Source organism: Oncorhynchus tshawytscha, unplaced genomic scaffold (genome assembly GCF_018296145.1).
Source record: "Oncorhynchus tshawytscha isolate Ot180627B unplaced genomic scaffold, Otsh_v2.0 Un_contig_280_pilon_pilon, whole genome shotgun sequence".
Lineage (NCBI taxonomy): Eukaryota > Metazoa > Chordata > Actinopteri > Salmoniformes > Salmonidae > Oncorhynchus > Oncorhynchus tshawytscha.
The window spans coordinates 257,202-273,510 of NW_024609730.1; the positions used below are offsets into that span (position 1 = coordinate 257,202).

Below are 16,309 nucleotides of genomic sequence, written 5' to 3' on the forward strand. Positions count from 1 at the left end.
TCTGGTTTTGGCATGTTCTCTAGACAACAGCTTGCTGATTCTGGTTTTGGTGCATGTTCTCTAGACAACAGCTTGCTGATTCTGGTTTTGGCATGTTCTCTAGACAACAGCTTGCCGATTCTGGTTTTGGCATGTTCCCTAGACAACAGCTTGCTGATTCTGGTTTTGGCATGTTCTCTAGACAACAGCTTGCTGATTCTGGTTTTGGCATGTTCTCTAGACAACAGCTTGCTGATTCTGGTTTTGGCATGTTCTCTAGACAACAGCTTGCTGATTCTGGTTTTGGCATGTTTTAGACAACAGCGATTCTGTTTTGGCATGTTCTCTAGACAACAGCTTGCTGATTCTGGTTTTGTGCATGTTCCCTAGACAACAGCTTGCCGATTCTGGTTTTGGCATGTTCTCTAGACAACAGCTTGCTGATTCTGGTTTTGGTGCATGTTCTCTAGACAACAGCTTGCCGATTCTGGTTTTGGCATGTTCTCTAGACAACAGCTTGCTGATTCTGGTTTTGGTGCATGTTCCCTAGACAACAGCTTGCCGATTCTGGTTTTGGCATGTTCTCTAGACAACAGCTTGCTGATTCTGGTTTTGGTGCATGTTCTCTAGACAACAGCTTGCTGATTCTGGTTTTGGCATGTTCTCTAGACAACAGCTTGCTGATTCTGGTTTTGGTGCATGTTCTCTAGACAACAGCTTGCTGATTCTGGTCTTGGCGCATGTTCCCTAGACAACAGCTTGCCGATTCTGGTTTTGGCATGTTCTCTAGACAACAGCTTGCTGATTCTGGTCTTGGCGCATGTTCCCTAGACAACAGCTTGCCGATTCTGGTTTTGGCATGTTCTCTAGACAACAGCTTGCTGATTCTGGTTTTGGCATGTTCTCTAGACAACAGCTTGCTGATTCTGGTTTTGGTGCATGTTCTCTAGACAACAGCTTGCTGATTCTGGTTTTGGCGCATGTTCCCTAGACAACAGCTTGCTGATTCTGGTTTTGGCGCATGTTCTCTAGACAACAGCTTGCTGATGAAGCGGACAGGGTATCTGGATTTTTATTTGATCATGTCACCAGCATTCAAATAAGACCCTCAATATTTAATGTAAATTTGCGTCAAGGTCATCACCGTCCATCACTTAACACCACCATAAATTCATCAGAATTGATTTAATTTGCCTATAAACTCTTAATGCTTTCCCACGTCCTAGTGGAAGTACAATGTAGCATATCATCACGTGACTTGAAATTCGGGGCGTTCCTGCATCTGCAGTAACCCCTCTTTATACTTCTATTGGTCAATGGCTAAGGAGGCGGTAGGCTGGGGGGGCGCTCCATTACAGTAGGGGAATTTAATACACAATAACATTGGATGCCAGCCACCGATAAACCCCACAGAAGAAGGGGCGGGTCTACAACGGTAGCTAGCTAGCCGTACACCGGTAGACTGTGTCCTTCATCCCCGCCTGTCAGCACTGTTTTCCCGCAGTTCTGTTAACATCGACAAGGGCAGATGTCTGACAGGCGGGAGCGAAGGACACTGTCTACAGTGTCGACCCCACTAGCTAACAAGGAGGACTCTGGGAGGCGGGAGCGAAGGACACTGTCTACCAATGTCGACCCCACTAGCTAACAAGGAGGACTCTGGGAGGCAGGAGCGAAGGACACTGTCTACCAATGTCGACCCCACTAGCTAGCAAGGAGGACTCTGGGAGGCGGGAGAGAAGGACACTGTCTATAGTGTCAACCCCACTAGCTAGCAAGGAGGACTCTGGGAGGCGGGAGCGAAGGACACTGTCTACAGTGTCGAACCCACTAGCAAACAAGGAGGACTCTGGGAGGCAAAAGGGGGTTCAGATTATACTTCTATTTCCCTTTTGACCCCAGAAGTGTCACAAGCATGAAGTTGAAAATGTGCTCGGGGGGTGGGGTTGTGGGGAGGGGAGAACCAATGGGATGCTCGAGGCTAGGAGTTCAGATGCAGGAACGCCCCCGAATTGCAGGCTGCAGTCACACACTATTGCATGATGGAGCTTCCACCGCAATTGTTGCATAATTAATTTTACTGACACAAAAAGATCCCACAATGTCGAACGAACAAATTTTACCGACACTTCCTGTTTCCAATCACTCCTGTCGTTTTTTTTTTTTTCCGGCACGACTTTACTCGCATAACAACTGTGGATGGAAACATGACTAGTGTTATGGAAATGTGAATAGCTTTTTGACTAACACCATGCTATGGTCATGTTGTTACAATTCTTTACCCTTAGTTACCAAGGTAACCCTTTTCCAATGAATTAGTTGTGCATTTGGATGATATACCATAGTTGCAATGCTCCTCATTGGCTTTGGTTATTTGTTTTTAGCTTTTACTGTAAATACAAATGAACATTTGAATGTAGTACCTTTATTAACTAGCCAAGTCAGTTAACAACATACTATTATTTACAATGATGGTCAAACCGTAACCCGGGTGATGCTGGGCTAATTGTGCACTATGGAACTCCCAATCACGGCCGGGTATGGTACAGCCTAGAATCGAATTAGGGTTTGTAGTGACGTCTCTAGCACTGAGACGCAGTGCCTTAGACCGCTGAACCAGGGTCTGTAGTGACGTCTCTAGCACTGAGACGCAGTTCCATAGATCGCTGAACCAGGGTCTGTAGTGACGTCTCTAGCACTGAGACGCAGTGCCTTAGACCGCTGAACCAGGGTCTGTAGTGACGTCTCTAGCACTGAGACGCAGTGCCTTAGACCGCTGAACCAGGGTCTGTAGTGACGTCTCTAGCACTGAGACATAGTGCCTTAGACCGCTGAACCAGAGTCTGTAGTGACATCTCTAGCACTGAGACATAGTGCCTTAGACCGCCGAACCAGGGTCTGTGTGTGTGTGTGTGTGTGTGTGTGAGATGTTGTGTATGTGTGCATGCCTCTGATATTCTCTCCTAATGATAAGTCTTTCTCTGTCTCATTCCTCTCATCCTCTGCTCTGTACTGGGTTAAGTAGGAGCTTGTCGAGCCCTCATTAACATTGACTGGCATTCCTTTGGGTCTCCCGCTCTCTTGGCTTGGCTGTACACACACACACGCACACACACACACACACACACACACACACACACACACACACACACACACACACACACACACACACACACACACACACACACACACACACACACACACACACACACACACACACACACACACACACACACACACACACCACATACAGCCGCTCTGCTCCGACTCTTTCCCTTCACCCTTACTGGACTCTGTTCATGGCCCCACAACAATATGTCCTTCTGCCTCAATTACCGCCCACGTCATTATGCCTTCCCAGACCTAAACCCTGCTCTGAACAGCTCTGTCCAGCCAGCCTGCATCACACACACACACACACACACACACACACACACACACACACACACACACACACACACACACACACACACACACACACACACACACACACTACCATGGCCTCTTGGTAATGATGGAGTTGTCGGACAATAATTAGCTATCGCTAATAAGCATTTACCCAACTGTGTGTGTGTGTGTGTGTGTGTGTGTGTGTGTGTGTGTGTGTGTGTGTGTGTGTGTGTGTGTTATTTACCCAACAGCAGACAGTCATTATGTGTCCACGTTTCTACCCATTAGTCTCTCATTAGGAGGCTGAACCCTGAATGAATGGAGGAGTGAGAATGGAGACGGTTGAACATCGTGTTACGTAACGAACATGATGGTGTGTTGATCTTTTGACCAAGGTTAAACGGATGGGGTGGTTGAACTCCGGTTCATGTTGTGACGTTGTTGACAAGGTGTTATGTCTGGAAGTTGTCATTTATAGAGTCTTTTTTCTCAACCCCTGGTTCCTGGACCAACACTGGTCCCCAGGGTGTTGTTGACGGACCCTTGGATGGGTATAAGGAACTGACAATAATACTCAAATGGTTATAATGTTAGCAAGAATTGCTGTAGCTTGCAGGTCCATGGTACGGAAAAGGTTGAGAATCACTGTCCTAGACCATGTGACACCTGACATAGTGCTAGCTACATCATCTACTCTTTAATGACACCTGACATAGTGCTAGCTACATCATCTACTCTTTAATGACACCTGACATAGTGCTAGCTACATCATCTCTGCTCTTTAATGACCCCTGACATAGTGCTAGCTACATAATCTCTGCTCTTTAATGACACCTGACATAGTGCTAGCTACATCATCTCCACTCTTTAATGACACCTGACATAGTGCTAGCTACATCATCTCTGCTCTTTAATGACACCTGGCATAGTGCTAGCTACATCATCTACCCTTTATTAATGACACCTGACATAGTGCTAGCTACATCATCTCTACTCTTTAATGACACCTGACATAGTGCTAGCTACATCAACTTCACTCTTTAATAATAACACATATCTACATTTGATCCTTTTAAATGTTTTCATCAAGACTTGAGCCGTCCCAATTCATACCCATAAATCTCTCAATTTGAAGAAATAAGGCCACTCCCCCCTTTTGCCTTCAAAAGAAATGAGTGAAGATTAGAAAGAGAAGTTACTCTGACATACCAGCCTCTTATGAGCTCGTCATATTGAATGTTTTAGAACAGTCTGCCCCCTTTCAATCTTTCCCAGGTTAAGCCAGTCTCTTTGAAGTGGAGCGTGTGTGTGTGTGTGTGTGTGTGTGTGTGTGTGTGTGTGTGTGTATGTGTGTGTGTGTGTCTGTATCTATCTACTTATGTCTCCTTCTCTTCTCTTCTGTTCTTCAGTCTAATTAAAAAGAACCCGTCTTGAATCTTATCAGCGAACACATCTCCGATCAGGAAATCACATTACTTTTTTACAAGTGTGTCGAGTGTGTGTGTTTGCGAGCGATACCAACGCCAAACTGAACTTCAGCGTGCCAAGTGAGGAGAATTACAACCATCGCCTCCACCCCGACACACACACACACACACCTCGGAGTGAGGGGAGGACCGTACGTAGTGTTACCATGAGCGATAACGAGGAGGCTTAAGGATCTCTGCCATCTAATCACTGCCTGCATTTCAAAGGGAAGAGCTACCAATTAAAATAGATGGAGCTCAATAAGGACTCACGACCTGGCCTCGACTAGCTGTGGAGAGATGGAGAGATGGAGGGAAAGAGGGAGAGATATAGATAGAAATAGAGCTAGACAGAGAGAAAGACGGAGAGAGAGTGAAAGAACCATCTAGCACCCTGACTTCAAAACCAATCGGCCATGTCTAAGTACCGAACAGGGAGTGGGAGAGAAAGGGGGGAGAGAGATAGTAAAAGAGTGAGACAGAGAGAAAAAGAGGAAGAGTGAGAGAGGAAGAGGCAGAGAGAGAGAGGCTTGATGAATACACACGTTTTATGTTTTACCTTTATTTAACCAGGCAAGTCAGTTAAGAACACATTCTTATTTTCAATGATGGCCTTAGGAACAGTGGGTTAACTGCCTGTTCAGGGGAAGAACAACAGATTTGTACCTTGTCAGCTCGGGATTTGAACTTGTAACCTTCCGGTTACTAGTCCAACGCTCTAACCACTAGGCTACGCTGCCTGAGGTCCCTGTTGAGGTGACTTACAGGTTTATGGGTAAAAATAGGAACGGAGTGATGGAGCAGAAGGATGGAGCAGAAGGACAGAGGAGCAGATTGGAGAGAAGGAGCAGAGGACTTGCTGGAGGGGTAGAGAGCCTCACAAACGTTTGACCGGATGGTTTGTGAGTCTCTAGTGAGACTGTGGGAGGATTAATACCCTGGATAAGAGGGCTGTGATTAAAGTGTGTGTGTGTGTGTGTGTAAGCCCACATGCATGTGATGCACATCATATGGAGTGTTCAAGTTGTCTGAACGTGTCAGTGGGAAGCACATCAATGACAAAGCTCCACGGGACACAGTTTACTCCATGTATTCATTTGATAGGCTGCAGCCCATCTAGGTACATTAACATTCCACAAGACAACAGTCCTATATGGATCCCAGAAGTAATGACGACCCAAGAGCTCATTTAACATCATTACAAAAAAAGGGCACATATGGCTGTTATCTAATGACTACTAATTATCTCAATGTCTGGCATCCCAAATGGCACCCTATTCCCTATGTAGCTAACTACTTCTGAAAAGTAGTGCACTAAAACAGGGAATAGGATGCCATTTGGGATGCCAGACAATCCATTTTCATTTGCTCGGGAATAATTGAAGCAAAACAGCCTTACTCCAGCTTCAGCACAGTAGAATTGGTCACAATTATGAATTACAGACATATTGGTGTCTGATGATCAATGCATTGCACGAAACCATGAATCAAAAGTGTAAACTCATCATGATGAGCCTTCATCTAATTGAATAACAATGAATTGGAGGTAGCATTGAAAATGATCACATTCAATGGTCTTTCATTTCAGAGAAAAAGGCATAAATCTATAAAACAGAAAGCACATATATAATACACTTTGATTCTCACTTTCATTCATAGAAAAATACAAACTAGAAACCCCTTCATGTGTGTTTTGAACCAGGCCTCTGGCAGTTGGTAAAAGGCAGTTTGAGGTGAGGTGTTAATACCATCTGACAAACTGGTAACATATTTCATCCAGTCTGACATCATTAACTAATCAAGATCGATCGTTCCTCCTCCGTGACTTTGGTCGCACCGGCTGTCATCACGCGTGTGTGTTCCAGTGTGTGTGTTCTCCCGACTCATCACTTTCCCTTCCAGAGATCCGACTCGGGCTGGACCCAGTCCCCTCCCATGATGCTTTGCAAGCGAAAGTCTTGGAAATATTCCAAGAGGTGGCTGCGTCGAGAGAGAGAGAGAGAGAGAGAGAGAGAGAGAGAGAGAGAGAGAGAGAGAGAGAGAGAGAGAGAGAGAGAGATGCAGTCTGTCAGTTTGGAAACACACACAATCTGTGAATTTGCGATACACACGCGCACACACACTCGCACTCGTGAATTTGCATGTAATTTTCTCAGTGTAATAAAACATGGGGCTGACTATTGGAATCTGTCCACTGACAGCTAACACATCTAAGCACTGAATACTTATGCAGTGGTGGAGAGGTGTCTCTGTCACACACACACACACACACACACACACACACACACACACACACACACACAGAATACTTATGCAGTGGTGGAGACACACACACACACACACACACACACACACACACACACACACACACACACACACACACACACACACACACATACAGAATACTTATGCAGTGGTGGAGAGGTGTCTCTGTCACACACACACACACACACACACACACACACACACACACACACACACACACACACACACACACACACACACACACACACACACACAGACATACTTATGCAGTGGTGGACAGAGGTGTCTCTTTTCACACACACACACACACACACACACACACACACACTGAATACTTATGCAGTGGTGGAGAGGTGTCTCTGTCTCACACACACACACACACACAGAATAGTTATGCTGCAGAGGAGTAGGCTTTATCTCCGTCATCTAAACATATTTTTAAAAGTAGAGTTGGCAGTGTGTGTGTTTGTATAGAGTCGGCAATGCAGTCTTCTCCTGAAAAATGCTCTGTAAGAGTTTCAGCCTTGAACATTGTGTGTCTGAAGAAGGAAGAGGCTGTGTTCTGACTAAAGAAAGGCAGACAGACATGAACCCTCCTTTTCTACATCCAGACATGGACCCTCCTTTTCTATAGACAGACATGGACCCTCCTTTTCTATAGACAGACATGGACCCTCCTTTTTTTCTATAGACAGACATGGACCCTCCTTTTCTATAGACAGACATGAACCCTCCTTTTCTATAGGCAGACATGGACCCTCCTTTTCTATAGGCAGACAGACCCTCCTTTTCATAGACAGACCCTCCTTTTCTATAGGCAGACATGGACCCTCCTTTTCTATAGGCAGACATGGACCCTCCTTTTCTATAGACAGACATGGACCCTCCTTTTCTATAGCAGACATGGACCCTCCTTTTCTATAGACAGACATGGACCCTCCTTTTCTATAGACAGACATGGACCCTCCTTTTCTATAGGCAGACATGAACCCTCCTTTTCTATAGCAGCAGACATGACAACCCTCCTTTTCTATAGGCAGACATGGACCCTCCTTTTCTATAGACAGACATGAACCCTCCTTTTCTATAGACAGACATGGACCCTCCTTTTCTATAGACAGACATGAACCCTCCTTTTCTATAGACAGACATGGACCCTCCTTTTCTATAGGCAGACATGAACCCTCCTTTTCTACTGACAGACATGGACCCTCCTTTTCTATAGACAGACATGGACCCTCCTTTTCTATACAGACATGGACCCTCCTTTTCTATAGACAGTATCTACAGTACCTCGAGTCCTCTGACAGAGAAAGGTAGATAGACATGAACCCTCCTTTTCTATAGACAGACAGGGACCCTCCTTTTCTATAGACAGACATGGACCCTCCTTTTCTATACAGACATGGACCCTCCTTTTCTATAGACAGACATGGACCCTCCTTTTCTATAGACAGACATGGACCCTCCTTTTCTATACAGACATGGACCCTCCTTTTCTACTGACAGACATGGACCCTCCTTTTCTACAGACAGTATCTACAGTAACTAGAGTCCTCTGACAAAGAAAGGTAGACAGACATGTCTTTTATATTTATGTACAGTAGTTACAGAGTCTTCTGACTCAAACTGCGGCTCTGCATCGAAGCGGACGCTATGGCCCTAAACATATCATTGATCAATGTTGTAGCAACATTTTGCTCATGGCTAACGAGTCATTGGCAACACTTTCACAGTACATTACATTTATTCAACCAAAAAAGGCAAGCCGCGAGACAACTGCATACAACCATAATCATCTCACTGATCAGATGGATCAACACTGTAGGCCTCAATACCATTACTGATCAGATGGATCAACACTGTAGGCCTCAATACCATTACTGATCAGATGGATCAACACTGTAGGCCTCAATACCATTACTGATCAGATGGATCAACACTGTAGGCCTCAATACCCTTTACCCTTACTGATCAGATGGGTCAACACTGTAAGGCCTCAATACCATTACTGATCAGCACACACTTGCATACCACTTTAATGAAGCTATGCCTTGAGCATGCCTTCTAAGTAGTATGCTAATGTGGATATTAAAATGTTGCACACCTGAATTGTGCAACATTTGCCTGTTATTATTTTCAAAATTCTTCAAGCGCTATCATTGATCATTGCTAGACAACCATTTTCAGGTCTTGCCATAGATTTTCAAGCAGATTTAAGTCAAAACTGTAACTCGGTCACTCACGAACATTCAATGTCTTCTTAGTAAGCAACTCCAGTGTAGATTTAGCCTTGTATTTTAGGTTATTGTCCTGCTGAAAGGTGAATTCATCTCACAGTGAAAGCAGACTGAACCAGGCTTTCCTCTAGGATTTTGCATGTGCTTAGCTCCATTCCATTCATTTTTTTATACTGAAAATCTCCCCGGTCCTTAACGATTACAAGCATACCCATAACATGATGCAGCCACCATTATGCTTGAACACATGGAGAGTGGTACTCAGTAATGTGTTGTACTGGATTTGTCCCAAACACAACACTTTGTATTCAAGACAAAAGGTTAATTGCCTAGCCATTTTTTTGCAGTATTACCTTAGTGACTTGTTGCAAACAGGATGAATATTTTTTGAATATGTTTTATTCCGTACAGGCTTCTTTCTTTTCACTCTGTCATTTAGGTTAGTATTGTGGAGTAACTACAATGTTATTGATCCATCCTCAGATTTCTCCTATCACAGGAATTAAACTCTGTAACTGTTTTTAAAGTCACTATTGGCCTCATGGGGAAATCCCTGAGCGGTTTCCTTCCTCTCGGGCAACTGAGTAAAACATAAAACATAAATAAAAATACATAATTCCACTTTGACATGATGGGGTATTCTGTGTAGGCCAGTGACAAAACAACTCTATTTAATCCATTTTACATTCAGGCTGTAACAACAACACAATGTGGAAAAAGGGGCTGTGAATACTTTCTGAAGGCAATAAACAGACTCACAAGTTGGGCTTCTGTCCCTCCACGAGGTCAGCCTGGGGGACGGGGTAGAGGGACTCGTAGGTTCGCCCCGCCCCGGACCCGTGGATGGCGTACGAGTTCATCTTGTTCACGTTAGGGGGGAAGTAGCACCAGGGGAGAAGAGCCTCACCCTCCCACCTGTTTCCTGTGATGGTTGCCGTGAACGACAGGGGCAGTTGTTGCTGGAAACAAAAACAAAAAATTGGTTTAAAACCAAACTGATGACTGTATCTGTTGGAGCCTTAGATTACTGTTAGGGTAAGTGACGAAATAGAGGTAAGTCTGTGTGAATATAACTTGATGAAATATATTGGGGCAGAACTAAATAGTTATAAGATATGAGTGTAATACATTGTACTCTTCCATTGTTCATTCATTCATGCATTAATTAATTAATTAATTAATCCATCCATTCATTCATTCATGCATTAATTCATTCATCCATCCATTCATTCATGCATTAATTCATTCATCCATCCATTCATTCATGCATTAATTCATTAATTCATGCATTCATTCTTTCATTCATGCATTAATTAATTCATCCATCCATTCATTCATTCATCCATCCATGCATCCATTCTTTCATGCATTAATTCATCCATCCATCCATCCATTCATTCATGCATTAATTCATCCATCCATCCATTCATTCATGCATTAATTCATCCATCCATTCATTCATGCATTAATTCATCCATCCATTCATTCATGCATTAATTCATCAATTCAATCATTCATCCATTCACTCATTCATCCATCCAGTCATTCATCCATCCATCCATTCATCCATCCAGTCATTCATCCATTCAGTCATTCATCCATTCAGTCATTCATCCATCCATCCATCCATTCATCCATTCAGTCATTCATCCATCCAGTCATTCATCCATTCATAAGGAGGATGTGAGGGTGTTCACGTACCATGAATGCGTGACCTCTTCCAGAGAGCAGTAACACCAACTGTTGTCCATGTCTGCAACAGAAGAGCAATAATCAGTATAGTGCTGCTGGAGAACCATCAATCAGACCATCAACGCCTTTAGAGAACGGCTCTACTTACGGACACACTTCCACCTCTAGATAGTTCACAGTAGTACTGTCCAGGAAGAACGCCTCAACCACTGTACAAAAATAACATCAAAAGGGTTATATTATACACATTGAAAACCATCTTGTTGTGCCTAGTGGCCTAAAGTAGGATGACTGAAAAAACGTCCACAAACAACATAAAAAATGAGCAATCAACGATACATTCAATATTCACTTCACAATTATTATGGTAGTAATAGTTATGATTATGCAATTACCCCCACAACCAGAACAAACCACCACTGTTCTCTCTCTACCCACCTTCATAGTCCCAGAGGGCAGGGAAGGGCTGTCCTGTTCTCTCTACCTTTATTGTCCCAGAGGCCAGGGAAGGGCTGTCCTGTTATAACTCTCTCTACCTTCATAGTCCCAGAGGGCAGGGAAGGGCTGTCCTGTTCTCTCTCTAACCACCTTTATAGTCCCAGAGGCCAGGGAAGGGCTGTCCTCTCTAACCACCTTTATAGTCCCAGAGGCCAGGGAAGGGGTCCTGTTCTCTCCTAACCACCTTTATAGTCCCAGAGGCCAGGGAAGGGCTGTCCTGTTCTCTCTCCACCTTTATAGTCCCAGAGGCCAGGGAAGGGCTGTCCTGTTCTCTCTCCACCTTTATAGACCCAGAGGCCAGGGAAGGGCTGTCCTGTTCTCTCTACCCACCTTTATAGTCCCAGAGGCCAGGGAAGGGCTGTCCTGTTATAACTCTCTCTACCCACCTTTATAGACCCAGAGGCCAGGGACGGGCTGTCCTGTTCTTTCTCCACCTTCATAGTTCCAGAGGCCAGGGAAGGGCTGTCCTGTTATAACTCTCTCTACTCACCTTCATAGTTCCAGAGGCCAGGGAAGGGCTGTCCTGGAGGGCCGGAGGGACCAGGAGGGTTGTTGAAGAAGGGAGCAGACACCTGCATCTTCATCCCTCCATCCCCGGGAGAAAACGTCACCTTCACAGGGTCATGATCCACAGGAAGGCTGTCCCATGTGGTGCTGATCACAAACTCCATCTCAGTCTGGCAGAGAGAACGATTGGTTACGGGTTTTGCTGTTTTGTATTTACAATGGGATTAGACTATGCTGTGTAAAGACCAACAGCCAAGTCCCAGATCTGTTTGTGATATCATGTTCATTCCCGGGCTTAACAATGAGTGCAGGAGTTGACAGCAGCACCAATACTAGGGAAGTCAAACATTCAGGCTGCTGCATACACTATGGAGGATAAATGGAAATATGGAGCTAATTATGGAACTATGGAGGCTAAATATAACTATGGAGGCTTAAATGTAACTATGGAGGCTTAAATAGAATAAGGAGGCTTAAATAGAACTATGGAGGCTTAAATGGAACTATGGGGGCTTAAATAGAATAAGGAGGCTTAAATGGAACTATGGAGGCTTAAATGTAACTATGGAGGCTAAATGTAACTATGGAGGCTTAAATGGAACTATGGAGGCTTAAATGGAACTATGGAGGCTTAAATGGAACTATGGGGGCTTAAATGGAACTATGGGGGCTTAAATGGAACTATGGGGCTAAATGGAACTATGGGGCTAAATGGAACTATGGAGGCTAAATGGAACTATGGAGGCTAAATGGAACTATGGAGGCTAAATGGAACTATGGAGCTTATTATGTACCTATGGAGACTAAGTGGAACTATGGAGCTAATTATGGAACTATGGAGGCTTAAATGGAACTATGGAGGCTAAAATTGAACTATGGGGGCTCAAATGGAACTATGGAGGCTTAAATGGAACTATGGAGGCTAAATGGAACTATTGGAGGCTTAAATGGAACTATGGAGGCTAAATGGAACTATTGGAGGCTTAAATGGATGCTAAATGGAACTATGGAGGCTAAATGGAACTATGGGGGCTAAATTGTGTTCGAGAGCATTTCTTTACTCACTCAAATGGTTATACGAGTGAGAACTAGGTGTAATTGTTGCAATAGCTTTTGATTTTGTCATATAGAATTATTTTACATTGTGCTAACTACCCCTAATGTGGACAGTTGGTATTACTATCTGACACAAGCTTGCATTTTCAACAGATAAATGGAGTGGATTTACACCTCCTTTTAACCTCAGGTTGGTGATGTTAATATACACGTTTATAGTCATCAAGATGATACTAAATCGATTGCTTAAAACAGATTTTTATACTTGGTTTGGTATCATTTATTTTATCATACGTGCCTGTCCGTCGCAGGACTTTGAACACAGTTGATCATTTTCAAACTCAACTACAAGGAAAAATCGTGTCACTCTCTTTATAAAAGTCGCTGGCCACAAACAAATACACCGATTTGAAAGTCAAGCTATCGCCAAAGACAGTCAAGCCCTGTCACTATGTAGATCTACCGGTGAGGTGGTGATTCGTTGAAATGATCCAATCAGAAAAGTGTTGTTTCTCTTTTCTTATTGGCCGTCTACCGGAAACACTGTGGCTGGAGGACGCTCAACCTGTCAGAATTACAGTGTGCTCAGATTCCCTGTCTGGGTTGAATAGTTTATCATCTGACAAATCTAATAGGAGTTACTTACTTTTGGAGGCATTCATGTTATTATGGAGAATCACTGGATCCCAGCCAATTTGGGTGTGGAAGGGAAAGAAATTGTAGACCAGATAGCCAAAAGGGCTTTAAAACTAGACATGTTTGATATTCATGTTCTACTGGGTAGAAGTGAGGCCAAATGTAAGATCAGAGCCATTCTGATAGATGTGTGGCTGAAGAGATGGGACACGGAGCACAAGGGCCAGCTTTTATATGTCCTCCAAAGAAAGGTCGCTGGACCAAGACTCAAAGGTCAGAGATTAGGAAGGAAGAGGTTGTGTTTGCTCGATTGCACACACATTGAACTCGTCATTACATGGTTGGCAAGCATGCGAATGGTTTGTGTCTGGACTGTATGGTCGAGGAAACGGTGGAGCATGTGTTGTTATAAGTATGTTGAAGAGAGGGAAATATTCAAGTGGAAGGTCATTGATATTGTACTGGGTTTGGAAGGGATTTGGGGAATGGTGGAGGGTCTTTTAGAAGTTAGTAGACCTCTTTTTTTATTTTGTCAAAAGTACAGAGTTAGGTAGCCTAGTGGTTAGAGCATTGGGCCAGTAACTGAAGGGTTGCTAGATCGAATCCCCGAGCTGACAAGGTTCTGCCCTTGAACAAGGCATTTGTTCCTAGGCCATCATTGCAAATAAACATTTGTTCGTAACTGACTTGCCTAGTTAAATAAAGGATAAAAATTTAAAAAAAATTAAAGGTAGGAGGATTTAGAAATGTGGAACTAATTGTGATTCAGCACAGTAGGTGGCGGTATGCACCTTAAACGTTTGTTTGCGGACCGCCATTATATCATAGAAGAAGAACTAAACACCACAGACAGAACAATGAGACATTTCACCTACATATAAATGTGAAGCATCCGGTTGGCGTTTCCACTCACCTCCAAATGGAAGCCCAGTGGCCGGAACACCGGCAATGGGAGAAGATTGTGCAAGATGGATTTGGCCGATATTCTGCTAATTTTCTCATTGATGTAAAATTTGATCTCAATACAGTTTTTTGTTTCCAAAAATAAAATCTGTTTCGAACAGAGTAGACTTCACCCTTTGCCAAGGTTTCTGAAAATTGCGTTGTTTAAGACTGCAAAGTAGGCGTTCCCTAGCGAAAATAAACTAGAACGCGCCAATAGGCTCTCGCTAGTTCGTGCTTGGCTCTGCCCACCTCCTTGCTAGTTCTGCCCACTGTGATTCATTTGCTCCCATTGGAAACTGCTGTTGTCTATCTTGGGTTAGTTAAACAAATATTTTTAAACACTGTCGCACAGGGAGATTAGGTCATACATGGATACTACATGTCCTCATCTCTCGACAGGTCTATGTTGTATACCCAAGTTCGATATGGTTTGTCTTTTAGACGAGCGCAAACGTTACATGTCGCCGCCGTTATTGTCCCGTTCCATTGATTTCTATACAATATCCAGTGATTAATTTGCGCGCATTATTGATTACAGTAAAACAAGCTAATCCATTCTAGTATAGAATGGCCTCTTGGTAAATGCTGTCGTGTGCAGTTTATAAGGTGCTAATTTAGCAAAATATAGGTGTGACACGTGTGTAGGGAGTTTTTTTAATGTTTGGTATTCAAATATCACAAACAATTGAAGCATATCATGATTATTATTTTGGACATTTTAAAACGGGTGTTTTGACACTGGGCTAAAAATCTACAATCGGAGGCATATTCATCACGCCGATTCTGTAGCAAAGCGTTTCTTAAATGGAACGAAACGGTGGGATGAATTTGTCCAATAAAACTTTTCTTTAAATTTTGGGAAATTATTACCCCTGTTTGCTTCCGTTTGGTTCTTAAACGGTAAATGGTTTGCGTAATGAATACACCCCTTGAAACATCAACATTATCATTTTCCAATTTATGATTTAGGAATAAACAGGATTTTACTTAATCAAATAAAAAAACTACTGAATGAGTCCAAAAACATGCTTCGATTTACTGATTTTGATGACACAACTGAAAACATGAAACATTATTGCCTACTAACACGTCTGAGATCAGGCTACAATAAGCCTTCCCTGCACACTGGTGCCAGCATGGTAGACCATGAGCAGTGTTATTCGTAGTAGCCGCATAAGTATGGCACAATGCAGTAATTTGGAAAACATAAAACTTGTACTAAACTTACCATTTTAAGTTCTGCGCATGTAAGTACATAGAGGAAGATAACCGCTTTTAGCGACACCGATGTCCACGATCGGTGCATCATGACTGATAGGAAGGCTAACGTTACTTACTTTGTAAGAAGATTAATCCAGTTGCGCGCTGGTGTGATGCCTATATATTTAGCTTGTTATCAAAATACATACAGTAGCTCGTGCCAAATAGATAATGCACTTTCAATGGAGTATCAACTTCCTGGTATGATCATATGATGATATATCTTCCCTATCAGATGTTCTTGGGTGGAATAATTACGGAATCAGTTGGCACGCAACCCAGTACAACAGTCTCGGAAGTACATTTGTTTACATATTGAAATGGCGTTTCATATCTAATTGATTGATGCCAGGTTTAAACTGTGTTCCATGAAAT

The 16,309-nt window shown here is 43.3% G+C and overlaps 1 protein-coding gene across 3 annotated transcripts; it reads right to left on the reverse strand.

Moving 5' to 3' along the window:
- Positions 1–5,900: 5,900 nt before the first annotated feature.
- On the reverse strand, positions 5,901–16,236 carry cunh4orf33 (chromosome unknown C4orf33 homolog). 3 transcript variants are annotated; one of them, XM_042317341.1, is made up of 6 exons: positions 16,012–16,236; positions 12,021–12,207; positions 11,181–11,241; positions 11,042–11,093; positions 10,100–10,299; positions 5,901–6,815 (listed from the first exon to the last, which is right to left on the reverse strand). In XM_042317341.1, exons 2-6 carry the CDS (start codon positions 12,199–12,201, stop codon positions 6,722–6,724), a joined length of 588 nt encoding a protein of 195 aa, XP_042173275.1. In that variant the 5' UTR covers positions 12,202–12,207; positions 16,012–16,236; the 3' UTR covers positions 5,901–6,721. The 3 variants fall into 3 exon arrangements, with proteins under 3 accessions (XP_042173275.1, XP_042173274.1, XP_042173276.1); XM_042317340.1 differs by having other exon boundaries at positions 15,903–16,236; XM_042317342.1 differs by lacking the exon at positions 16,012–16,236 and adding an exon at positions 14,643–15,062.
- Between the last annotated feature and the right edge of the window lie 73 nt (positions 16,237–16,309).

What these genes read in the sequence shown, in the direction of transcription:
- cunh4orf33 (XM_042317340.1), bottom strand. Translation starts at nt 15,983, where the DNA reads ATGATGCACCGATCGTGGACATCGGTGTCGCTAAAAGCGGTTATCTTC. An exon ending in TGGCCTCTGGAACTATGAAG is followed by an intron (nt 11,242 to 12,020) that starts GTGAGTAGAGAG and finishes ATTTTTGTACAG; the next exon opens with TGGTTGAGGCGTTCTTCCTG. An exon ending in GAGGGACAGAAGCCCAACTT is followed by an intron (nt 6,816 to 10,099) that starts GTGAGTCTGTTT and finishes CTCTCGACGCAG; the next exon opens with CCACCTCTTGGAATATTTCC.